Here is a 27,439-nt window from a genome sequence, read left to right on the forward strand (position 1 = left end):
TGTTTTCTTAAACCAGCACTGTGAATGATCTTAGGAGGGAGGCATCCCTCTTTTGGATACCCCAGACACTATCATGTGTGTTTACAAGGGAAGGATCTGTAGGAGATATGTCCTCACCATGGCAGACGTCATGACAAGAAACTAAAATGGGACCTGATGGGTCTTGATCCTCCACCAAAAGTGGTCTGATGATAGGGCCAGGAAGAGAACACAGTATGGTAACACAGCATGTCACAAGACATACAGACTGCAGAGCAATGCATATAATGACAGAGGATGCTTTTCAATGGCAAAGACAACTCCAGCTGGAAATTGGCCAGAAGTAAGATAAGGGGCTACAGCAGCTGAGCTCTGGTGGGGTTTGTTTGTTTGTTTATTTATTTATTGCAGTACCAGGGCTTGACCTCAGGGCTTACACCTTGAGCCACCCCTCCAGCCCTTTTCATGTTAGATATTTTTAAGACAGAGTCTCACGAACTACTTGCCCACGCTGGCTTTGAACTATGATTCTCCTGACCTCTGCCTCCTGATTAGCTAGGATTACAGGCGTGAGCCACCAGCAACTGGCTGAACTCTGATGTTTTTAAGAAGAGGACTGGGACCATCCAATTCTCTAGGCTGTTTCTCCCCCAGATTTTCTAGACCTCCCTTGGCAGAGTTAGGCCCACTTTTGCTAGGGATTCTCTACCTTTGATCAGTTTGTTGTTCCCCTGAGTCTCTTCTGGGGAGCTAGAACAAGAGGCTCAGAAGAGAAACGTCAGGGAGCAGGTTAAGTAGCTGGAAATCACTCCTCCAAAGAGGAGTTTCATTTCAGCACAATTATACCACAATTATTCCAATGGTGCCTACAGCTTCCTCCCCTTCATATAGCAAGAGGAAGGCAAGACAGTAAGCCCTTTCCAGGCTCTCTCCCCACCCCCTGCAACTTATTGGAGGTTCCTCTCTTTTCTATTTCTGTCTTCACTGCTCTCAAAATCCTCAAGTAGCCTGCAAGTATTCCAGCAATTAGTTTCCCCCCAGCTCCCTCCTAGAGCCAAATTCTCTTGTATTTCATGGAATCTTGTTTATTTTCTCCTTCAAAGCTGAATCAGACTCAACATCAAAACAGCTCCTGTCCTGCTGCTCCCTCTGCCATCCTGACAGCAGCTTGCCCTTTGCTGAAGTTCACGAATCAGAGGCGTTTCCCCTCGGGCCCCGTTGTTTCTAGGGGCCGTGCTTCTGTTCATCATTTACTATAGCTACCTTTTCTTATGCTTGCAGGATGGGAATCCAAAGCAAGCAAGTGCAGGACTAAACAGAGAGCAGAGCAGGATCTCTCCTCCTTGCCAGGGAGATCGCAGCTTTTTCATGCACTTTAGAAAAGGTCTTACAGGGTTCACGAAAACCAGGGATTTTTTAGCTATTCCCTGCCATTGCCATTCTGCCTGGAAATCACTCCTCCTTGACTTCTTTTTCTCTGCTCCTTCCTTCTTGCCTTCCTTCCCTTTCTGCTTTACCTTCTGCAGTTTCTCTCTAGTTTTTCTGTCCCTATAATTCTAAAACTAAGCTGAAAGAAATAAATATAGATTAAGATTTTAGATTCTCTATTCTTAATTTTTGAACTGGGTAAAAATGGTCAATTTTCACTTCTTGGAAAAAAACCAGAAGACCCTGAGGTTAATTTTAAATTGATCTTTACTCAACAGTAGTCCTTGATCGATTTCCTTTTGGTGGGTTTGAGAAGCCTGACAGAAAACTCATTTCCTCTCTCAGTGTAGATGGTAGTGTGGGAATGGAGGTGAGGGAGTGGTTCTTTAAACATGGTGATCTGTCAGAGTAAATTCCATTATAGATGCATTTCTGAATCTCCTATATATGTAAACATATTTAACTAATTGAGAAAGCCAAATCTTGTTTTCTAAAAACATGATCAAAAGGCATATTGTTTTTTATAGAACTAAGACAAGCTATGTGGAAAACAGCCTGTATTTCCTGATCCATTGCTTTAGTCATTTTATTGCACAAAGTACTTGTTGAGGTTAAGGGCAGAGAGTGAAATGAACATGGTGGCACTTACCCTGAGGGTGATGGACCGAGGGGGCTTCTGTGGAGGATCTTCGTGCAGTCTGTCTCCCAGAGATGCCAAAATACGTTTCCTGTGGCCAATCAAATTGATTTTTAAAACCTGAAACAACATGTATTTGGGTTAACTATCTCATTTGAAAAAAATAAAAAATATGTCCTAAAATGTGAAGAGTATAAAGTTAGCCCTGTCCTGTGAGAGATGGGGTATGAAATCAGGAGGACACTCAGGTCTAGAAAGGCAGGAAGGAGTAGCTGCCAGGAGGTCTGGGGTTAGAAAGAGAAAGCAGACATGATTCTCCTGGACTCCTGCTGCCCAGGGTCCACAACCTCAAGACCCTTCGAAAATAGAAACCATCTCTTATCATTGACCAGTTGAAAACTCTCTGAGGACATTCTATTGCACTTAGAGTAAGAGCTGAGCCCCAACCTGGCCTCACCACCAACAGGCCTGGTTGTCTCCATCTCTCTCTACCTGTGTCCCTGCCTCCGTCCCCTTCATGCAGGATGATCAGCCACATGGACCTGAGTGACTGTGCCTTGGGCACTCCACAGTCAGTCACACCTTGGAACCTCTACCCCTGCTCATCCCTCTGCCAAGATTGCTTCCCCAGAGATTTCAGGTAACTATAGACTTCCCATCCCTCCATTGCTCAACTGTCTCCTTGGAAAGGCCTTTCTCCAGCTCCCACTAAAATGCTGCACCCCAGCCCTCGTCACACTCTACCCATGATTTTCTTTGTATCATTCTCTGAAATAACTTTATTGGCAGCCTTTGTGTTTGTGCACCACTCTTCCCCATGTGAATTCCTTGAGAGCAGGACACTGGGATTTGCTTGTCACTATTATTTCCCCAATGCCTAAGGTAATGCTTGAAACAATAGGCACTCAAGAATATGAAAAGTATGGCTGTTGATAAGGATGAAGGCTGCAAAGTTAGGATTAGAATCAAGTGCTGCCTATTTGGGGTACAGTGAGTCACCCTGATAGTATTTTTGGTGTGACAGTGCTGTAAAGCACACCTGTTGAGGAGAGATCAAACGGAACTAAGAACTGTAGAAAGCATCAATCCTTACTCCTGTTCCTGGTGCTGTACAAATGCTTCCCCTTTTGGTCCTCCCAACACCCCTATCTGGAACTTCTCATTTTATAGACGAGGAAAATGAAGTTAAGATTGCTTAAGTCATCACCCAAGAAGCCCAGCATGTGGAAACTTGGATCTGATTCTAGTTTGTTTTACTTAAAGGTATACACTGCAAAACTGTGAACATATTTCCAAATATTGCTGACTCTTAAGAACAATATATGAATCCACTCATAAAGAACATATCCATCATTTTGTACCTATGTATGGCTTTAGAATGCAACAACTCTTGATGGGTAAACGAGTTTCTAAAGTAGTTACCTGTTGTGTAAATTTTATTCCTCTTTTTAAAAGTTTTACAGCATTACTTTGGCGCATATACTGTGCTACCTTGAATTTTTATTTGTTCGTCAGTCCACTGGCCTTTCAGTCTAACTTGATTTAGATTTTAAGTAGCCCTATGCTCTATTCCTTTTATGTCTACCCTCTGCCCCATGTCTGTTGGTGATGATGGAATAACAAATATTAACCAAGGTGAATGTCCGCCTGCACAAAATTCCAGTGATTTTATGAACTCTCATCTTCTCAGGCTGATGAATCCTAATCTTTGCAAATTTGTTTTCTTAAAGCACTTCCTCTTTCCCACAGGTCATTTTAGTTGACTTTCCATTTTTAAAAAATAGCTCACAATATTGCAGGTATAAGAGAACTATGGCTTTAAATTGGAGCAGGATACTGTTTTCTGCTTTTAATGGCCCTTTAAAAATGTTCTTTGTAAGCATACCTGATTTCTGGCTGCTCTTTTAGTTGCAGTTGGAACAACTGGAGACAGAGCCATATGCTGGCTGTAAAATCTCTTAATTTTGCTACAGTGGATAGCTCAAAGCTCTTTAATCTTGCGAAAATTGTTTGAATTATTTCTCCCTACATTCCTTATCTTAGGCTTGTCCATGCAGAGGCCCATGTGCCACCCTTTGCTCACTCACATAGCCCTTCATTTTCTTTCTGCATTTATATTAGCCAGCTTGACATTTCACTACCTGGAAGAGCTTAGGAGTTTTTTGCAAATCTGGAAATTTCACTACATATTCCTTCTTTCAGGTGATTCATATATATGCTAAATAAGTGTGGTCCCGGTGCTGATTACTTGTAGGCAGCCTTATTTATACCATGTGTAGAAATGCCCTTATACTCTTGCCTTGTTTCTTTTTTTCAAGTGTGAGGATCAAAGAATTCCCTCATCTTAGAAAAATACAACATTAACCTTTTCAAAGGTATTTTGCAAGTCTAAACACACTACAGTTTCTTATTCCCTTTTATTCTCATTCTCAATTACTTTGCCAAAGGCTTCTAGTGGATATAAATCCCTCCCATAAAATCCCACTGCTTTTCTCCCACTAGGTAATTGGACCTGATGCTAATGCGGCTACCTTGTTCCCTGAGTCCTGCTAAGAAATGTTTTTATAGTAATAAATGCACTCAAAATTACTTTGGCAAACTGACACTAAAGAACAAACAACTGTGGTAAAATTGAGCTCCATTCTTGCTCTTGGTTTCCCCTCCTACACTCAATTTTGGGCAAGTGAGATCACTTGACTCCTCTGATCTTAGTTTCATCTACAACATGAGGAAATGTTAATGCAAATTTCCAGTGCCACTGAGAAGAGGAAGAGGAAAGTTGTGAGAATAGCTAGTACAGTGTATGGTACACAGAATATTTGACCTTCACTGTGTGCTCCTTCTAGCAAATGGACCCCCAGGGATGCACAGAAATCTTGACCCAGAAGAATGAAGACATGGACATTCTCCCAAAGCTAGTCAGGTCAAACACATAAGCTGGTTCTTTGCATGGAGAGATTTGGCCTACCTTGGAAAAGCTCTCATTGAAGTAACTTATCCTGGTAGGAAAATATTTGATTTCTACCTATTAGTTTAATACAAGACCTGCTTTAAAAGAATGTATGCTTTTCTCCCATCCACACTTTTAATCTCCAACAGGAGGTAAACTAAGGGCTGGTGGAGTGGACCAAGTGGTAGAGAGCCTGCCTAACAAGTGGGATGCCCTTGAGTTCAACCCCCAGTACCATCAAAAAAAGGAGATAAACTAAGGAGCTCCTCTGTGTTTGAGCTCCAATGGTGCCTCCTCCATAGAACAACAAAGATGGTAGGGGGGCAGTAGATTAGTAGGTAACAACACAGAATGATGATTTATGACAAGAACACATGGGTAACTCTCCTTATTTATTAGAAATGAGCCCATATTGCACCCAACTCTGACAATAATGACCATCTCTTGAATATCTCCTATGATCTAGTTCCATATATTATAGCTGTGCTAGAACTTGTGCCATGAGCATTACATATATGTACAAATACCTCACCTAATCCTTAACGTAACATTTTCATTCCCATTTTAGAGATGCAAAACCTGAGACTCAGGAATACTGAATAACCGGTCTAAGGTCACACTGCTAACAGGTGTCATGGCTGGGATCTGCATCTGATTTCTTCATCTGCTCTTTATCACTCACCATGCTCCTCTTCCTGATATTAACTTTCATACCTTCTGGCTTTAGATACACTACTGGTTATGCCATTATGGTGCTTCTTATTTTGTTTAAAAACTTATATTGGGTCTTGATCATTGGAGAACATTAAAATAAACCAATTTTTGGATGAGGCTCATAGCAGTGTTAAAGTTTCAGGCCAAAAGAGAAAGAATTTAACAACTCCCTGTGAAGACTGAATCCAAGTTGGCTAACAGCAGAGTGGTAGAGAAGGTAGGTAATATTCATCGTCATGACTCCCCAGTCAACAAGAGAAAATACAATTGGCAAGACTATAACAGACAGAACATTCCAAAGACAGATTGTCATTATGGAAAAGTTAAGTCCAAAGACAATTAAGTTTGCTTTGAGTGAGAATAATTCAATCTCTGACCATCTTTGTAGTCAGAGTCCTGAAGTAGAGGAATCCCAGGATCCAAATATCAATGACCTGCAAACCTTTTGTTATAAAAAAATCCCCAAAGCAATGGTTACTGTGGTAGAGAAGAATTCTGTAGAGTTTTCATTACTGCTTGGGTGAAAGTTAACTGGAATCTAATGGGAGCAAAAGACAAAGTAATGGTAATATGACATTTAGTTACTTTAATCTAGTTATATTAAAGATACTGAGACAAATCAGTTCAAAACAGAAATCAATACTGAGTTTCTACCACAAATTACTTAAAGAATTCAAAGGGGGAACTTGACTGACAGAGTTTATAGTATTGGAAATACTGGGCACAAATAGCTGTACTGTCCAACTATTAACTTAAAAAATTACACATAAGCATAAGAAAGTTCTAATTGTAAAGTTCCAATGGATAAATAAAAGTTATCACATGCTTTTAAAATGATTTTCATTGCCACTATCTTAGAAGAAATGGATGCCAAAAAAGCAAAGAATATTATTGAACAACATTGGGCCTCCATGAATTTCCTTCAGTATCAACTAAACAGGACATCCTCAGAAACCCCACTGCAAATTAGGGCAATAGGAGAATACTGGCGCTGAGTGACAATAGTATAATATTATGTCACTGTCATTTATGTGTCTAGGTTTAGTTATGAGGGTTCTTCCAGACATTACCCTTGCACTGAATAGCTCACATCAGAATATATGTCACAGCAAAGCTGAAAGTCAGGGTAGTTAGACTTTTCACTTTTTAAATGTCATGTGATATTAATTAAACATGTTAAACTTAATGTGATGTAAATTGAACATCTTTTTTTCTTTTTCATTTTAAAAAATTAATGTTTTGATTATAAAAATATTGCTTTTCCACTGTAGATACTTTATAAATTATACAAAAGCAAGAGAATAGTTATCCATAAGCTATTAACATTTAGGTGTATTTTCCCTCATGATTATGTTTTGTGGTGGCCATGTTGTAAATGTACCATTCACCTTGATTTTTTCACTTAATATTAAAGTTAAAAAATTTTTCCTACACATACAACTCTGAGCAGACTTTCTTTTTGTGGTACTGGGGATTGAACCTTCTACCACTTGAGGTATGTCCCCTGCCCTCTTTGTTCTCATTTTGTCTTTGAGACAGAGTATTGCTAACTTTGCTGGGGCTAGTCTGAAACACCTGATCTTCCTACCTCCACCTACACAGTAGCTGAGATTACAGGTATGTACCATTATGCCCAGTTGAGTAGATATTTTAAAGTAACTCAGTATAATATTACTTCAGAGTATTTCATAACTCATTAACCACTTCCCTTATTTTTGGAAATACAGTTTGTGCTTCTTTTCTGGGTAACAAATATTCTACTGCTTTAAAAAGCCTGTTATCCTACAATTCCCATTTCATTGTCATTTTGAGTAGATGCAATGTGAAAATGCCTAAATAAAACTGCAAGAATGCACATGAGTCACAAAAAAAGTCATGTAGCAACAGTCTGTCTCCATGTTCTGCATGAAATCTCAATCCATTTATTGCCAGCTGGACCAAGTCCTCTGGGGAAAATCACAAATCCATATAATGTCCCTCAGCGTCACATTCTGCATTTATTATATTTTGGAATTTGGATTTAGCTGGCAGACATGAAATAGCACACGTAGCTTGAATTCTCCAGAGATTACACATGCAGCAATGCTGAGCATACAAGCAGTTCTACTCATCACTGTCATGGGACTGTACTCTTTTTAATTCTGAATTTGTATTTAGGGAGGGGAAGAGCGAGCTTCATCCTACAATGGGAACCTCTCGCCATTTTGGGGGGATAATTTATCCTTCTTTTCTAGATAGTTGCCAACAAACGGGAGCAGCTGCCATGCAAGTCTGTAGAGCTCACAGGCTTCAGAGCAGCATTTTCTACCCAAGCCACAAGTATGCCAAGAAGTTCTGGTGTTCTTAAGTGCTGAGAATGGAAGTCCAGGTGGAAGTTTATCTGCCATTCCCATATACAGCACTAAAATTGTAATTAAACGTGAAAGTGAGTCAGGTACCAGTGCCTCATGCCTGTAATCCTAGCTACTCAGGAGGCAGAGATCAGGAGGATTGTGGTTTGAAGCCAGCCTGGGCAAATAGTTCAAGAGATCCTATCTCAAAAAACCTTTTACAAAAATAGAACTGATGGAGTGGCTTAAGGTGAAGGCCCTGAGTTCAAGCGCCAGTACTGCAAAAAAAAAAAAAAAAAAAAAAAAAAAAGTGAACGTGCCCTTGCCCCCCCAAGCCTGGTAAGAACTTCTAAACACTTTCCACTTGACAGCCTCAAGGCAAATGTGGATCATCCAACCTCAACTTCCACAATCTCAGAGGTTCTCATTTGTGCTCCCACCCAATTGTCAACTCTGACTTTTCCCCTCTCATCTGCTGGACCGCAGTAACCATGAGTGAAATGGTATAGGGGACAGAAGGACCTCAGAAGCAGAAAGCCATGACAAGTTTGTTCTTTCCCTGACTCTAATATGTGAGCTTTCACACCTTGGGATTGTGAAATAAAGGGGACAATAAGAATCCTATTCAAAAAATGCTTACTGGATGTCTTTTACATTTGTAATTTGTAAACCACAAAGCAAAAAAAATTCAGTCTTCTAGGACTCTCAATATATGAAGTGGAAAAAATACAGAAAGTTTACATGGGTCTCTCTCTCTCTATTTCTATCTATTGCCCCTTTCTCTTTCTCATTATCTATCCATCTATGTGTTTATATATACCACCTTCCCAGCCTAAAAAGGATTCCTGCAAATTGAATGGGAATGACTAGGAAGCTGCCTAGAAATTATGAAGCACTGCATTGATATTATTTCCCTTTAAGTACAGCAGAAAGTTAAAACTTTCTTAACCTGTCCTTGAAGAACCCTAATATAACACTATTTTGGATATTATCTGTGCAACTTAAATGTGCTATTCTGGATGCCTCTACATAGATTTTAGATCAAGAACTATGACTTTCACTTCTCCAGGTCTCTTTGTTATCTCCTTACACCCCATATACACCCCTCTACAATTCTAGAATGTGCATGCCCCCCTTCAGAATCTTGCAAGGATGAAATCAAGATCCACACAAAGCCTTCCTCACTCACCTTGGATTAACGGTGAAAGAGGGAAGCACCTCTTCCTCTGAATTTTTCCAGTGCTTGTGGGCTGCTGTTGATACTTGATACACCCTGTATGCGCCTTCCCTGAGCACCTAGACCGTGAGCTTTGGAAGTCAGGTACAGCATCCTTACATCCTAGGCTCCCTCACAGCATCTAGCATGCAAGTGAACTTCAAAGGTGCAGCTGTAAGGTCTCAACTCTGATCCTGTTCAAGGCAGGCAAGTGGAGCAGGGAGATGTTTCCAATAGGCAATGTTACTCTCAAGAATCTTCTACTTCTGAGCTTTGACACTTTAATTTCTATGCTCAGTCTTACCACAGGTGACACAGATTTGCTGACCTCTCATCATTTTTAACTCCTCTTCACTTCCATAGCTTCCTCTAAAAAAATCCCTATTAACTTCCCAAATTCTCTCCTCCTTTTGTTATCGCCTGTCAAAGTAACTGTCACTAAATAACCAGCAAAGAACAGTGTATTTGATAGATGCCAAAAAATGCAACTATATTAACCTATGGGAAGGAAAAGAGGTTCCAAATTACACAGATCCGGAGAGAGCAAAGGATAGTGAGAAAGAGTGAGGAGGGGGGAATGTGTTTTTCTGAATACAGTTTGTCTCAATAAACAGGAAATAGTAATTATGAGGAAATGAGATAATGTTTGCATGGAAAGAGAGATCTTAATGGTATAATTGCCTCTGAGATTTAAGGGTTCTGGAGGTACAAAGCCTTCTTTGTAATCAATAAGAATCTTAGGTTTATTTGTAAAGCTTTCTGAATTACCTCTTGATGAAGGTACTAATTTTCTGATTATATTTTCACATAAACATTGCTTCAGAAGATTAAAAAAAAAAAAAGCAACAAACCAACAATCAGTTCTCAACTAATTTCTCGGTAAGTTACTTTTAAATACAGCTTGCTACAAGTTAGGTTTTCATGGAAGAAATTTGGTTTGTTTCAATCAATAATCCAACTGTTGGAATTATTGAAGGAATAATTTGAATTTTGTTGAAACTGAGAAATATGTGCAATGTCTCACATTTGAAGTTATTTGTAGAGATGTGATGATGTGCTAACAGCATTTGAAAACTGCAAACCTCTCTTCAGTTTTACTAATACATAAAAATGCTCTGCATCTTAAGAACAGAGACGACTGTTGGACTTACAGTTTGCTGACAACATAGGATTTTTACAGCTGGTGAAGGTATTTTTTTAACTTTCTTTCTTTCAACTTTACAGATCATAAAATTTATGATCAATTATATTGCCATGACTGATTATAAATATCAGCATTGTAAATAAAGTTATGGTTATCGAAATTCATTATTAGCTTATATTCATAAGTATAAAATAAACCAAAATATGCAAACTATGTGAGGATGCTCAAATCTGTAAAGAGAAGCTTTAAGACAAACTGAATCTCAAGAAACAGTGCTAGGCAGGCGAGGGGCTGGTTATTCAAATTTTGGATTAGAAATGGTCTTTTCTGTTCTGTTGCTGCTCTGCTTCTCTTCGTGCTGTTTAGATACTTTAATGGTATCTAACGCCTCCTTCAGAGGACAGAATAGTGAAGAGCAATGAATTCAATACAGTCAATTCTGTTTCTTGTCAGCAGCTCAGATAAAAGAATTTCATGTGGGAGAAGATAAAAATCTATCTAAAACTAGCTAAAATTAAGCTTTTAAAAAATGCATCCATGCATTTTACTTAGCCTAGCTATACTACCATGCTTTAGAATTGGGTGTTCACCATATTTTAGCCTGTGTTTGTTGGGGAAAAGGATGAAAAAATGTACTTCTAAGGTAGATGTTAGTCTGAAGGATAGGTTCACAATGAGAAAGGATAGGGTGATGATGGTAAAAGACAGATTTCTTATAATCCCTTTTCTTGCATCATCCCCACCTCCATCTCATCGCTGTCTCCTGGAGAGTCACATAGCAGAATAAAGCTGGGAATCACCATAGAGCCCTAGGGATGACTAAAATAAAAAAGTTGGACAATACCAAGTGGAGGTAAAGAGGTGGAGAAACTGAAACCCTTGTACTGCTAGTAGAAATATAAAATGGTACAGCTGCTTTTGGAGAACTGCCAGTCTCTTGAAAATATGACTCAGTTTCTTAAAATACAACTCAACAAGTCCACTCCTACTAGTCACCCAGGAGAAATGAAAACATATGTTCACACAAAGATTTGTACATGAATATCTAAACAATGTTATTCATAACAGCTGAAAACTGGAAACAATCCAAATGTCCCATCAATTGGTGAATGGATAAGTAAAACATGGTAAATTTATGCAATGGAATGTTTTCAGTAATAAAAAAGGAATGGGCTTACAGGTACAATCTACAGCATGGATGGATCTCAAAAAATATTCAGCTAAGTGAAAGAGAGACACATATGACTTCACATTGTATAAATCCCATTTGTATGATGTTTCTAAAAAAATATAACACCATATATAGACAAAGTCAGATCAGTAGTTGCCTGGGGTGGTAATGGGAGCAGGGATTGACTGCAATGGGCATAAGGAATTTTTGGGGGTTAACAAAGGTGTTCTAAAACTGATCGTATTGATGATTAGACAGCTGTGCAAGTTTACTAAAACTTATCGAACTATATACTTAAAATGGATGATTTTTATGATCTGTAACTAAGCTGCAATAAAGCTGTTCAAATTAAAAGAGGAATGTTGGGAGAATCCATTTGGGATTCAGAAGTATCCATAAGGCCATTCCTGAAAGCTACAATTCAGGTTGTTCTAGAGAAAGAACTCTGTAACTCTGGAGTATGTCATATGTTAGCAGGACAACATAGAAACTACAGGATATCCAATATACCTCAAAGAAACTATAACCCATAAGGGTAGTTTTATTCTAGGAGCCTCGTGCTATGTAGCTAAAGGTTAATGGATGAGTAGTATATTCTTTGTTAGGTGTGTACAATAAATTAGTACTGATTTCCCACACGTGGGTACATTTTTGAGTGTCACAATTCTAGCCATGACACTTTGGTAAAAAAAAAAAAAAAGCTTTCTAAGTAATTACAACAATTACTTTGTGAATGCTTGAAAAGAATGTAGTGTTCACTATGAACCAACATGGGTTCTTTCTGTGGGGGTAACAAGTGACAATAAAGAGATGACCCTTGAGAACTAGAATAAGGTTTCCTTCTAAGCACTAAATTAAGCACATCAGAGCGAATGAAGTCATAATGACTTCCTGGCCCAGGAAGAGTCAGTGGAATAGAATGGAAATCTGACTACAATTTAATCAGTGATACTGAAACCCAGCTAAACAAGGAAGGTATGTGTCAAGGTGGTTGGGGGTTAGAGGCAAGGGCAGAGGACAGATTCAAGTGATTAAATAATGGATAAAAGAGAATGAGAACATCTAGTCTTCATATAGAATGGGGCTGAAGTAAATGAGCTTTACTTGAGAGGTCCTCTGTGTCATAAGGCAGGGGCTATTTCATCAGGGCTTATGTTGATCCAAACAAAACAGCCCTTAAAATTCCTTTTCCTACTGTGTCAGGAAGCAGCCATCACCAAATCAAATTTTTGGGTACCCAGGCACTAGGAAAGGATGGAGTGGTGGTGGACCATTTGCTAGTGAATCCTTTCTCCCACACATTAATAGACTGGAAATCTTGATATGCCAAAATTAAATGAAATTCACACACCCAAGGCACAGACTTTGCTCAGGAGGGCACAGCGATTAAGAGCAAGGCTTGAGGTCAGAATGAACTTGGTGGTGTCCTGGCTCTGCCACTCATCACCCAAACTCATCCACAAGAATGGTGGTGCTATCATCAGGATTAAATGAGACCTTTGCAAAGCACTTAGCACAGTGCCTAGAATATGACGAGTCTCAGTGTTTTAAGCCCAGTTGCTGAACCGGAAGAGCTGAACCCACTCCTGGAACTCAGCTGGCTCATCAGTGTAACACTACAACCAGCCAAATGCAGCTCAGCTGCCAGCCAGGAGCCTTTTCCCAGCAACAACCCTATGCCACCAGTCACTCTTCTTTTCAAACTTCAGTAGTTGCATTCAAAATAAGTTTTTGCCAAAATATATTTTCTTTTTTGACAGGGTTATTAATATGAGGTTCACAGACCAGGAAAGAATTCCATAGATACAGTGTCTTTGATTCCAATAAAGTACTTGATGAAGTCTTCCATTACCTATAACATGGTGGGCTCTATGAGTGAAAAATTAAGTGGGTTCACAGCTGGTTGTATATCCCCCTAAGAAGCTTGGTGGATGGCTCTGTCACAACCTGTAGGGAACCACTGATTGAATGCCACAGGGTTCTGCCCCTTTATTCTACTCTATTCAATATTTTTATTAATGATACCAAAGTAGACACTTGTCAGATTTTTCAATGACATAAAACTGTGAAGGATATCTAATACATTAAGAGGCCAATGTGAAATTCAAAATTTCCTCAACAGGCTGAGAGGCAAAGCTAGTACCAGGAAGATCCAATTGAAGAGGGATAAATATAACATCCTTTTTCCCCCTTTTTTCTTTTAAATTATTGTTGTACTGGGGGTATACTGTGACATTTACAAAAGTTCTTACAATATATCATAGTTCAATTCAACCCCTCCATCATTCTCCTTTATCCCCCTAAATGTAACTTCTTATATTAAGGGTCCAAAAGAAATCAATTGTGCAAGTTGGATATGGGGGAAGATAGGCTTAAAGAAGTATCTGGGACTTCAGCTGAACACAGGAAGAGGTTCCGTGGAAAAAGTACGACACAAAGGCTCACATAGGAAGGGAATACACACATACAAGATGATTTTATAAAATACCATCTTGTTTCCCTTACCATTTCAACCTGACCAGAAATGAATAAATTGATGTTCAGGAATTTAAGGAACTTGCCAGAGTGATGATAAAATCAGTGTACAAATCTGACTTTATAATGCTCTTTTCACTCATCACATCATGCTGGCAGTGTCTCCAGTGTTGCCATGAGGCTCAAGGGAGACGTTTTAATGGATGTAACTAGCACAGTGCTTGGCTCAAAAGTTGCTGCTTTCCCCTTAGAGACTCATTTACATGTAAACTGGGTGCTTACCTAAATTTTATGTATTGTAGTATGGTCTCTAGTCTATTCTGAGTCTTTTCAAATTTACTCACAAAACAGAAGAAAAAGTCTGTTGAATTTTCTTCTCCTCCTTACCACTTTCCAAAATCCTTATTGCCAGACTCCAGGAGTTAGGACTGGGAAAATGCAGAAGAGATTTGAGGAAATCTCTGTCAGTCAGTAATGAGACCCAGATAATTAAAACTTTTTAAAATTAAGGTAATTTTCAAGGCTGCGTTAGTGGTTCAGTGTTGCACATTTACATGATAAAAACCTCAATTACCTTTAGATAATGAGGTAGTGTGTTAAGTAACCTGAGTATAATGATGTGCATATGAAATGCATGAAGTTTTTACTTAATTCATTGATTTAATTAGCTTATCTTATGGTTAAAATGATACTTGTTGTTGGAGCACTTCTTGGAATCCTTCGTGAAAATATGTGTGTGTTTTTTCTTCTCCTGCCTAGGTGCAGTGTGTTGATGGTCTTTACTCCTGTCCTGGCTATGTTATGTGGAGTTCTGCACTACATGAGTCATGCACTGGGAAGACCATTTGTCCCTGGGCCACAGGGCTACTTACAGGAGGTGGCTAAGGAAGGCACACAGTCTCCAGTAGTATCTAGGAAGACTGTGCTCATTTTAATAAATTCTTGGGAGTACCTGGTTGTCATTGTCTAAAAACAAGGGCTAACATTAGTTATCTAAGAGTTCCAGTTCATGAAGGTTTGGTTGTAACAAACAATCCTTCGTGGGTGCGAGTAGGGTGCTTCTTACTTTATTCTTCCTTTTTCTTTTGGCCTAGGCTAGCCATGATTCCCAAAGCTGGAGAATGGAGAGCCTTTAAACAGATGGGGAGTCATTTGCTGATGGTGCTGTTTGTCCAATTCTAGTGAAGACAGGGGCACTGTGGTGAGTGATCAGGTGGACCTGTGCAGCAGATGAGCTGAGACCCTCTGCTGTCAACTGTCTTATACAATATGGAAAATGATTCAGAATGGAGGTGGGGGAGGTAGAGAGATCGCTCCCTTCATGTTCTTAAGTCTCTATGTGTACACCCCAATGGACTTTTCCATGAGCTTCGACATCTTTCTGGAATGTCCTTCATCTCTTCTTCATTTGATGAACTCCTACTCATCATCCAATATTTCAAGACCAAGTTCAAATACTACTTTTGTGAAAAGTGAATCTTCTACCAATACCATTCACTCCTGCCACCTATCACAGATGCTACTGCTAGGTGTTTACATGCTTCCTTCTTTAAGCCCAAATCTTTTTGAAGGCAGAAATAAGCCTTATTCTCCTGTATTCCTTATATGTAGCATGGTAGACGGTGGCTCAAAACCAAAGCACACTAGACCAAAACAAAGAAATCTCAAAACAAATAACAGCAGTAGAACTTCTGAATGACTATCAAACTAGTCCCTGAAAAAATATCTACTTAAGACATCGTATGAAAAAGTGAAGTGTATATATTAACTATTTTATTGTGATATGATTGACATGTAAAAAGCCGCACATATTTAATATGTACAGCTTGATGAGTTGTGTACACCTGTGAGATCATCACCATCCTAATCATCCTAATGTTTCCTTCTGTCTGTCTTATTCTTACCCTTTTTCCTTTATGGTACAAATACCTAACATAAGGTCTACCCCGAGGAAGTCTGAGGTGTACAACACTGTATTGTTAGCTCTTGGCACTATGCTTTACAGCAGATCTCCAGAATTTATCTTGCACCACTGAAACTGTGTACGCTTTGTCCCTCACATTCCCATTTCTCCCTCTCTACTGGCACCTGCCAAACATCATTTGACTCTCTGCTTCCATGAGTTTGACTACTTTAGATTCCACATGTAAAGCAAAATCATACAGTAATCGCTGTCTGTGCCTGGCTTATTTTATTAAGTATGATGTCCCCCTAAGTCCATCCTATTGTTATAAATGTCAGGATTCCCTTCTATTTTCAGGCTTAGTAATATTCCATTGTATGTATATGTCACATTTTCTTTTTATCTACCCAACCACAGATGGACATACAGGTTGTCTCCACACATCACAGCTGTTGTGAATAACGCTGCAGTGATCATGGGAGTTCAGGTGTCTCTTGGGGATTCTGATTTAAATTCTTTTGGATAAATACTCATAAGCAGGATTACTGGATCATATAGAAAAGCAACCACTTCTAAGAAGTAGGTGCTGAACTATCAAATGGAAAAGTAATCTCCCTACCCACTGATATAATTCATCCTAATTTACAAGTTTCCAATAAAAACAATGCAACAAATAATGATTTAGTGTTTGGCAGAAAACAAGGTTTTATTTCCAATTGTCACTAACCTCATTATCTGCGTATTTTATTCACACAGCAAGGAATTACTCATTTTTCACTTCAAGGTAATTGTCGAATTAAGCTGGACAGAACAACATGTGATGAAAAATTGGTAATTTATTCTTGTATTGGGCTAGGACGGTGACAGTGTGGGGTGTGTCATCAATTAATTAATATAATGTCATTCACATAGTGGGCACTTGACATCCATGAAATGCACAATTAATGATGAAAATGCCAAAGTATTAATATCACACCTACTGATCACCACCCATGCTTAAATTAAATCTTCCTGAAATCCCTGGTTCAATTTTCATGAAATTCAAGTAATTTTCAAGTGATTTTTGATGAAGAATTTGAATGCCAAAGTTCACTGGCAGCATATGAAAAATTATTTTTTGCCATAGAATTATCCTAATCTCAACTCTTTAAAGAATTTAGGAGCATTATTTTGGGCCAAATGCCTCAAATGTTTAAATCTCATATGTTAATTCGTTGAGGTGAAAGTGGCTTCCTTTCCCTGGTGTTTCTTTGGTTTTGTTAATATTTTGTCATCTCTCTCATCAGAGTTAGTTAAAGAATGTTTCGATCTCATGAACATGGCAGAATGTGTTGAAAGCTTCCTGTGGGCAAACCTCAAGCAGAACCAGAACTTGTTGCAGGATCCTTAGCTGGAGACTCTCTAGTGAAAGGTCGCATATGAGAAATGCTAATCAAGGAGGCTGGTAAAGGTGCTACCTTTCCAAACACAACCCTTATGTAATTATAGCTTGTTCTTTGTTTTCCTAAAAAAAGACTGCATTTGGACAAACCAAAAACTGAATAATTTAAATCACGAATTTGAGATTAAAAAAAATCTTCATCTAGTTAGGAATTTAATAAAATGCATGGTTATTTGCATGGTTATTTGCAAAATCTCTAGCCACAAAGAAACTGAAAAGGACCATCTAAATTTTAGGATAGTAACATGGCATTTATTTACAGGATTTTTATAGGAAGAAAAGGTTTCTTTTTATCACCTTTCTATTTATTTCAATTTAAAAGGGCTTAAAATCAACAGCTCAGAATTAGAACTTATTCCTTAGAATGGCCCCATGAAAAATGTCTTGCCTATAAACAAGGTCAAATAGATGTACATCTCTGGTTAATTTGGACTGACTCCATGTAATTTATTAGGAAGCTGGAGGAGCTGAATTGATCATTAAGACAACAGAACAAATGGGCTTTGTCTGACTGGTTCAGTATACTTCATAATGAAATCATCATGCCAGCAGAAAATTTACTTGACTTCCAAATGAGACAGACAGACAGACAGACAGACCCATGACATGTTTATTATTTAGAGCCCTATCTTCATTAAATAAAAAAAGTCACTTTTCACAAGCCAAGCATCATGTATTTTTTGTTCTTAGGTCTTTGTTGAGCTATGTCTCAGGAAGCTGAAGGCTTCTTATTGCCACAATTCTTGCTCTATTGCCACATTTCCCACAAATAGAGACCTTTGAAAGATGGGTAATTTGGATTTCAAGTATCAGAAATTATAAGTGTCTGCCTTTCTTTAGCACATACTTCTTTTCTGAGGTTCTGTTAGATCTTGGGCAGAGGGCTTCATTTGGAGGCTTGAGTTATTTACTGCATAATATAGGTGATGGAGATTAGAGATGCAGAATCAAAGGGAAAAAACAGAGATCCTCTCCACTCCCTTTGCCCATCCCGTTAATACTTCCATATTCACAACACCAGGCTTGCCAAGACCTAACCTCAGGAGGGCCATGAAGGCCTTTGTTACTTACAGTGTAATGCTCTAAAGGAATAGAGCTTATTAAAGAACTGTAGCATGCTGTGGGAAATCTGGTCACTGTGTCCTTGACAGAACTGCTAGCATCCAATAGTTCTAAGTCTCCACTAGAAGCTTCTATTCTGAGCATTTACAGCAGCTCATTCATTCATTCTACAAATACTCCTGGAGGGATGGCTATTAGTTTGTGTAAGAATATTCAGAAGTGAATAGTTTATGATTATTGCCTTGAAGAGTTCCTGGTCTGGGGGGAAGGTACAGTGATAAATGCTGGAAGGGAATAGGTTTAGAGTGTTATGAAATCACTGGGTAGGGCTGGGCACCTGTAGCTCAGGCCTATAATCCTAGCTACTCAGGAGATGGCGATCAGGAGGATTGTGGTTTAAGGCCAGCCTAGGCAAAAATGTTTGAGATGCCATCTCAATCAACAGCAGGGCAGAGTTTTGGGCACATGTCATCCCAGCTACATGGGAGGCTGAGATCAGGAGAATTGTGGTTCCAGGACAGCTCAGACAAAAGTTTGCAAGACCCATCTCAACCAATAAAAGCTGGACATGGTGGTACATGCCTGTCATCCTAGCTATAGCGGGAAGCACAAAATGGGAGGATGAAATCCAGGCCAGCTAAGGCAAAAAGCATGATCCTAGCACAATAACCAGAGCAAAAAGGGATGGAGGCAGGGCTCAAGCAGTAGAGTGCCTGCCTAGCAAGCAGGAAGACCTGAATTCAAACCCAAGTACTGCCAAAAAGGAAAAAAAAAGAAAAATAAAAGCACTAGGCAGGGAGGGATGACCTGGGGGAGTTGAAGACAGTCTCATGGATAGGAGACTTCAGGGATGAGCAGGAGTTTTCCAGGTGGAGTAGTAAAGGGAAGGAACACGAAAGCAAAGGAAATACTGTGTATAAAGACTCAAAAGTCTTCAAGAGCACAAAAACATGGCATTTGTTATTTTACCTATTTAAGTGATTTTTGTCAGAGGGAACTGCGTTTGTGAGTGGCAGACAGCTATGAAGGTGGGTCACAGCCCGATTGTGAAGGGTCTTGTAAAGGAATTTGGTCTTCACCTTAATTAGGAAGGGTTTGTATAGTATTGGGAATGATGGCGACACTAGTGCAGTGTTAGCCAGTTCGAGCAGTTCTTGGTATTCTGCAGTTGAAGGAAAAGCAAAGAAGGAAAGGGTTCAAAAGAAGGGAAAGGATGAGATTATAGTTGATTTATAACAGTAATTCTATCGATAATGGATTGGAGTGAGGAGACAGGTCAATAAGTGGAAAAATTTCTAGTGAGTGAGGATGAGGGTCAGAAGTAGGTTGTGTCCACTGCTCTATTCCCAGTGTTTGGCATAGCGGCCACATGTAGTAGGCACTCAATAAATAGTTGCTGGAAGAATAAGTGAATGGCAATGGGAGGAGGGAGCAGATCTAACACTATCTAGGTGGCAGAAATAGCAGGGTTGGTGAGTATGGGATGTAGGAGGAAAGGAGGGGGAGTTCTGTTTAAGGATGACTCTGGAAAATTGGGCTTGAGAGGATGGTGTTGCCAAATACTGCAGCCAAGAAGAAAGGAGGAAGAACAGAACTGGCAGAGAAGATGAGGCTCCATGAGGAGTACTCCCTATGCATCTGCTGGGTTCAGCCTCTCAGTGTTAAGAAAGGCAGAGGACCCCCATGCAGGCACTGCACCTGTCATGCTCCAGGCATGAGGCCTGGTGCTTTCCTTGTTAACAATACCAAGATAATTTGGTATATCTGTCTTTGTTTGCAGGAAGGGAAACTGAGGCTCAAGATGACATATTAACTAGGTGGCACAGTGTACATTAAAAACACACACCTTGAGCTGGGATGCAGCTCAATAGTGGAACATTTGCCTAGCATGTGGCAAGGTCCTGGGTTGGATCATCACTCTCTCTCTCTCTCTCTCTCTCTCTCTCTCTCACACACACACACACACTCCTGACACAAAACTTATGCTTTTAAAATTCCATTATATTTCTTCCCCCATGAGAACAAACATTTGGACTACAGTACATTCTGTATTCAGAAATCTTCAGGGTGGGTATCTTGCAAAGAGTAATACCCCTAACATGCCTTCTGCCTTGACAGTTATTATGAGGAACCAATAAAATTGCAAAAATATTTTGAAAAGATAAAGCATTCTATAAAGACAAAGTGATATAAAAATCAGAAGGATATATGGTCAGATTCTGGTTAAGAGGCTCTACTTATCCTTTCAGAAGACCCAGCTGTTGATTTCATGAACAAATGGTGCTAAACCTGAGATGATGAGACAAATGACAAGAAAGCAGAAGGGCCACTCAGCACTTGGGAGATCTAGTTCCATGGTAAGGCTTAGTTATGATGTGAACCAGGAATGGAGTAGTGGTTAGTTCACATGTGGACTGAGGCCATCTCTCTGGTTTCATCAGTAAGACATACCAACCAAGTGAGCTGACTGGCCCACACACAGCCCAAAGGAGCAGAACATAAGCATCACTACTCCTCAACCTCAGAGTAGGTGCCTTGTGCTCCTAGTTAAATATGCATGTACATAAAAATAATTGTGCAGACAGAAGGAGTCACAGTTGCTCAAAGTAGACCAGGAAAGTGTTTCAACCATTCAGTGGGTGGTGTGACTGCTAGGGGAACCAGGAATGTTCCAGGGGTGGGAATAGAAACTACTCCAGGAAATGGTACTGTATGAAATAATTTACATATCTGAGGGCATGGGAGGTTCTGGAACTGCATTTGTTCCCCACTGTTTCTACCATGGAAATAAGTTGTTGAGACCTAAGATGAGATGATATGTAGTGATATGGTTGAGAAGCCACATAAGACTAGTTTATGGGCCAGGATTTAGGCATAATTTATCACATTAGATCCTTCCAATCTGTACAGAAAGTAATATCGCCCCCCCCCCCCAGGTTTTGCAAATGAGGAAACAGGTTCAGAGAGGTTATGTAAACGACTGAATCTTTAGGCTTTAACATGTGCACCTTCTTCACGATGGAACCAAAAAGCCTAGAGAACTTAACTGTTGAGAACATAATTCTAAATTGCTTTTTGCAACATAATTTCTTACTTTTCTTACATACCTTGTAGAGACTAGGTGTGTTTCTGACAGCAGGCTAGCATTACAAATATGGTGGTCTCCAAGAGATGGGGTACATTTTTTTTAAGGGAAGGATGGTTTAATTACCTCAGTATCAACTAAAATGGCAGTCATTCAAACTTCCACCTGCTTCCAACTGAACAATTTTAATCCATATGCATAGGATTTTTTTTGTCTTATTAGAAACTATCACTTTACAAACTCTCTCCTTGCAAAGTACTCATTCAACAATAAATACCTCCTTTGATAACTCTAATGAAGGTAATTGAATTCAATGTCCTGGTTAATAGTTGAGAGTTGAAATATGCAGTAGCCATATTTATAACACCAAAACCTTTCTTGGTGCTGCAGTTTGCTGATTTGTTCATCCTGAAGGGAAGCTTTAAATATGCCCACACATTGCTGTCTAATATTCTTATTCACTAATCTTTTGAAAAGAGAAGCATATTCTGGAACCTACTTAATTTTCTGATGTTGCAAACAATCACTTATAGTGCTTCACCAAAACCATATGGAGTACATGGCGCATAGTAGTTACCCAGTAAGCATAGAACTACTAAATGAAGAAAATACATGCAGAATAAATGAACTATTCTTTTCATAATTCTCCCCTTGCATAATCTAGAGATTACACTGGTTTAAAAACTGAGAAAGCCAATATAAAATATAATCAGTGTGGAAAGGTGGGGAAAATTCTAAAGTGACTTTTGGGTCAGTGATTTTTTTTTTTAAAATAAGATCTTCAAGTATTTGTGAAATGCAAAATGCTTTATCTTTCCCATCCCCTTTTTACAACTGGCACTGTCATATGGACTTGTTGTCCCTTCTAATTTAGTCAGTTGTTTGGGATCCTTAATTATGGAGGGTGTCAACTTTGCTCCCACAAGACAAACCAGCTGACACTACCTTTCTCAAAAAGCAAGGATAGTTATGCTCTGGGGCCATATCATTCTGACTTTCCAGAAATGTGTGCTCTTCTTTGGTTCTTGATTTTTCTCATCTGAGTAATGGTGAGTCCTCTGTCTCAGATGGAAGGTTGCAAATATCAATTACATTCCTCAGTGAACAATGCTTTTCTGTGAGGTGCATACATCCAGTGGTTAGGAATATATCTGAGGCCTGATGAATCATGACTTTGTAAATAATTTGTAGTTTTATGATATGTGTATGGTGTGGTTATGAGTAATCTACAATAAATTATTCCTATAAGCCATGCAATCACTAATTCTAATTGACTCTCCCTATTTTTGAAGCAGTATGAGTAACAGAAGGTACATCGACTTTGATGTGCAGCAGACTCATTTGAGTCCTAGCTGTATTACTTAGAGACTGGATCCTTGGGAAGGATCCACCTTTCTTAGCTTTAGTGTCTTCCTCTGTGAAATGTGAACATAGTACAACTTCATAGATCTGTTGAAAGCATTTAATACATTGATTATGTGCTGCTATGGTATGAATGTGTCCTTCAAATTCATGTGTTAGAAATTGAATCCCCCAAATTCATGCTATTGGTATTTGGAGGTGATCAGGTCATCAGGGTTCTGCCTTCATGAACGGCTTAATCTGTTCATGGACTAATGGGTTACTGCAAGAGTGGCTTTGCCTGAAAAGTGAGTTCTCTCTGGCAAGCCTGCTGTGTCATCCATGACGCCCTCTGCCATGTTATCATTCAAGAAAAAGACCCTCACCAGATGCCAGTGCTACACTCTTAGACTTCACAGCCTCTAGAACTATGTGCAAACTACATGTCCATTATTATGAGTTAGCCAGCTTTAGGTATTTTGTTACTAGTAACAAAAACAGACTAAGACACATGTACATAAACTGATATTAATGAGTTGATTTTATATGAGTAATATGTGCCCATGTGTGTGCATTGGTCTGGTGGGGACTTAAATGTCCTCCTTCCCTTATGTCTTATCATTTAAGATGGTGAGGACAGTGATACCATTATTTGCTATTCCTTCTAGAGGCTGGATAGGGTAGTATAAGATGAGGACCAGGGGGTGCGCAGCCACAGTTAGTACTGAATAATCTCTGTGAGCCTAGGAAGACAGATGATTGTAACTAGCTAGGAACAAAAAAAAAAAGGAAAGCTAAAACAGTTTTAAACGCACATTTTATTCTGTGTCTACAGGAATGTATAGGAAGGCACATCATCAAAAGAAAGTTTCTCTTAGAGACCAGGAATAATATGATATGACATAAGTGTTTACATGAAAGTCCTAGTTGGTAAGAGGATAAAAGACAGACCTATGGCACAAACATTTGTTAAAATATCAACTATGTGAGACAGTCACACAGGGGAGACTCGGTGATTCCTTAACACACTCCCTGTATACAATGAGTTCTCAATCTAATGCAGAAGCATGTTTGCACATAAGAAAACTACTGTGACAGGCTATGATTAATCCTATATAAAAAGACATGAATGGACTCACAGAGCAGCAAATAGTTATTTCTAAGAGGATAAGAACATTTTTATGGAAGTGAGGACATTTTAAGCTAAGTTTTGAAGGAGATAGAGAATGTTTACAGAGGGTTGGGGGATATAGGGCATTAGAGACTCACGTACCTGAACGAAGAGGATGTTGTGAGTAATGCCTAGAGAATCAGAGGTAAGGTCACATTAGTGGGCCCAGTAACTTCAGCAGTCCGAGGCTGAAGGAGAACTTGAGAAGGAAGGATGGGAACGGACCAGAGCACAGAGTCACTAGCTTTAGAGAGGGGGATGCATCTTTCAGGCAAGTCTATAGAAGAGACAGTGAGTTCTATGAGGACATGCCTGGTTATTTTCATGCTCTTCGTATGGCAGAGGCAATGTCATTGGTTGAACGAAAGAAGGAATTTGAGTAGGGTAGAGGCCTACGGAGCATAAAACGCAGGTTTGAAGAACTATTTATGGTGATCAGTGAATATGAAATGAAGGGATCAATTCTGAACTCAAGATATTTGCAAGCTAGTTGAAGGGCATCACACAACTTTTCAACATAGAGAAAGTTAAATGAATAGTTCATAAAATAAGAGGGAAAAGTATACTTACGAACAGCTTGGGAAAGAAGTTTATTGCACTTTTTTTTTTGTGACACACTATGTTGTATTGTACTCTTTTGGGGGTAAGTATCCCCTTCTCTTTTTACACTTTTATTAGCATACATTAGTTGTACAGGTGGGTGTTCTCTTCTTAGTGTTAAAATTTTTCATAGTCAGCCCATGTGACAAGGTTGTATTTTTAGTTTATTTAAGGTCCTGGCAATGATGCACAAATTTGTGCATCAGTTGTAATAATTCTATGAATTCTCCATCTCCCCTCTTGCTCTAATACCCCAGGCTCTTCAGGTCATACTTGGGACCAACTGTACTTTACTGTCCCCATAAATAAATAAATAAATAAATAAATAAATAAATAAATGATTTTACCATTGTATATTGTATATTGTATATTATAGCCCTGAAAAAGAAAGCTACTGAAAAGAATAGTCCAGAGTAGAAGAGAAAGGCTGAAATGTGCACAGTTGTTAGGAGGAAAAGTTAAGTCAACTGAATGTAAGAAAGGATTCTTTCAGCAGACCTGTGAGAAGTAAGGCTGGAAGAATAGACTGGGGTTAGATTTGGGTTTTAATGGTTTTCTAAGGAATTTCACTCTATGGGCAGTGGGAGCCATATAGAAAGGGGGGGATGGTTTTCTTGCACTGCTGGAAATTGCAATGTCTGACTTAAGTTCTTTGGAAGAGCTACTAGCAACCTTAGCACTTCTCCCGATTCTCCTTAAGGGTACAAGTTTTGTGAGATGAGCATGTATCATCCATTTACATTAAGACTTCTGGCTTCCCTTAGGGTTACTGTCTCTTTCTGGGATTGCAGGCAAGTGAGTAAATGCTATTTTCATGGATTTTCTATTTTCTGAAAAATACTGTGTCTAGCTTGCTGGGATATATTCCTCAGAAGACATGTCATTCCTGTGAACTCATTTGTTTCTTGAGTTAAATAAGCACTGAGTTCTAGAAGAGCTTTTGGGTCTAACATCAAGACTTCTGACCCTACAACTAAGAACAGACAGTAATGGGAACTTAAGATCCCCAAAATGACTTCAACAGAACATTCACATATGTTCTGTGATGTGTAGTGGTATCAGATCCCAAGTCTTCGAAGAGAAATATTTTGAAAATTCTCACTGGTTTTTGGCAAGAGCAGCAAATCTTGATTTTTCAGCTCTTCCTAAAAATAAGAAAAGACCAACAATTTTAAACCTGGGATTGAATCAAGTATTTAATAATGCCAACAAATGAGTTGAGTTCTACTGTAATTCACTGTGGGGAGATTAAGAAAAACCTAAGAGCTACAAACAAGCCATTATGAACAGTGTACAGTGATTAAACACATGAGCTGTGGTTGATAATGAATCAGAAGTAAAGCTATGAATGACAACAAAGAAAGGACTTGTTGGATTACGAATTTTATCAGAAAAGTATAATTTGAATGTTGATTCAATGTTTTCAATAGTAACAACAGGGAAAATGGGTTAACTTTTGTGCAATGCATTTTAGCTGATCAAGTTCAAATTGATAATTATGAGGCATTTCAATCAATACAGCCCAATAAAGAAGGAAATAAAAATTCTACTCACACACAAAAAATAAATCAGTACAGCCCAGGAGATATAAAATAGAGGCCTGTGTAGTCTTTTAAACAACTGACACATATTCTACTTTTCTTAAGATCACCAAAAGCAAAATGGAAAAGACTTCCTAAAATTTTGGCTTTTTGTAGGGAGAGGGAGGCTTTTAAGATTTGGGTCCATATAGTGGTGTTTTGATTTGTGACAAAACATTTTCAAATCCATATTTTGGGCTCATATTTTCTTCATTACGTATTTTCTTTATTACTTTATTGCACAGAAAAACAGAAGCTAAACTGAATTGATTTTATAAGCTGCAATAAGTACGGCTCCCAGAAACAAATGCAAATGGAATGAACAGTCCTTGCCATATGTTTCATGTAGGCTATTCACGTTTCCTCTCAACCTAAGATGATGTTAGAAACCTGTTCTGTTAATGTATGTGTGCAATTATGCAATCTTAATGATTTAAAAGCCTATGCATTTTACAGTCCTAAATATCCTAATATACACCATTTTCACACCCAGACGCTGAACACAGACAATGAAATATGTTCCATGGACAAGCAATGTGAAAGGAACATAGATTTTTCATCACATCCTGAAGCTATCCTGTATCAGCTCTGCACATAAAGGCCAAGTGGAAAAAAAATTCCAGGCTTCTGAATTTTAAGGAAAGATGTTCTACTTTCGTTTCAGTGAGTTTGACCCTTTGTTGTCTACCTCTGCTCCTTAGAGATACATACGTGACTTAAGCTTACAAAATGAATACTAATGTCTTAATTAAGCCTTAATAGAGACACATACTACAGCTCTCACTTAAAATATGCACAAAATTAGAGAGGAGGAAGCACAGGACATTGCAGGCCCCTCAAAGGAAGAAGAAAGTGCTCTCTCTCTCTCTCTCTCAGTTCTGGGGACTGAACCCAGGGCCTTGCATATTTGAGGCAGGTGTTCTACCACTGAACTACTTCCCTAGTCCAAGATTCTCTTAAGGTAAAATTAACACAGCTTCTCCTTCAGAAGTTGATGTTACTCTTACATAATTTCCAGTTCTCAGTGAGGGTATTGTTAATACAGATCAGCTAAGCTCCATATCTTGATCTTAGCATTTCTCACATCAATTTTTGGGAAGGACTTTCTTAGAGTCAGATTCTGACATAAAGAGAACACTAAGTTAGTATCTAGGGATGGGGGAGGAAGGAAGAGTGTGGTTTATTTAATAGGTCATCCTTGTTCTAATGGTT

General features: G+C 38.9%; 1 protein-coding gene across 19 annotated transcripts in view; it reads right to left on the minus strand.

Annotated features, from left to right (window-relative positions):
• The window catches only part of Anks1b (ankyrin repeat and sterile alpha motif domain containing 1B), a 1,133,346-nt gene that overhangs the window by 73,122 nt on the left and 1,032,785 nt on the right, over window positions 1–27,439 (minus strand). For all 19 annotated transcript variants that reach the window (XM_074084193.1, XM_074084191.1, XM_074084192.1 and 16 more), the window contains one exon: window positions 2,057–2,164. In XM_074084193.1, the coding sequence (XP_073940294.1) occupies window positions 2,057–2,164 (108 nt within the window). The remainder of the gene's footprint in view (window positions 1–2,056; window positions 2,165–27,439) is intronic.

This window comes from Castor canadensis, chromosome 8 (genome assembly GCF_047511655.1).
Source record: "Castor canadensis chromosome 8, mCasCan1.hap1v2, whole genome shotgun sequence".
In the NCBI taxonomy this organism is placed as follows: Eukaryota; Metazoa; Chordata; class Mammalia; order Rodentia; family Castoridae; genus Castor; species Castor canadensis.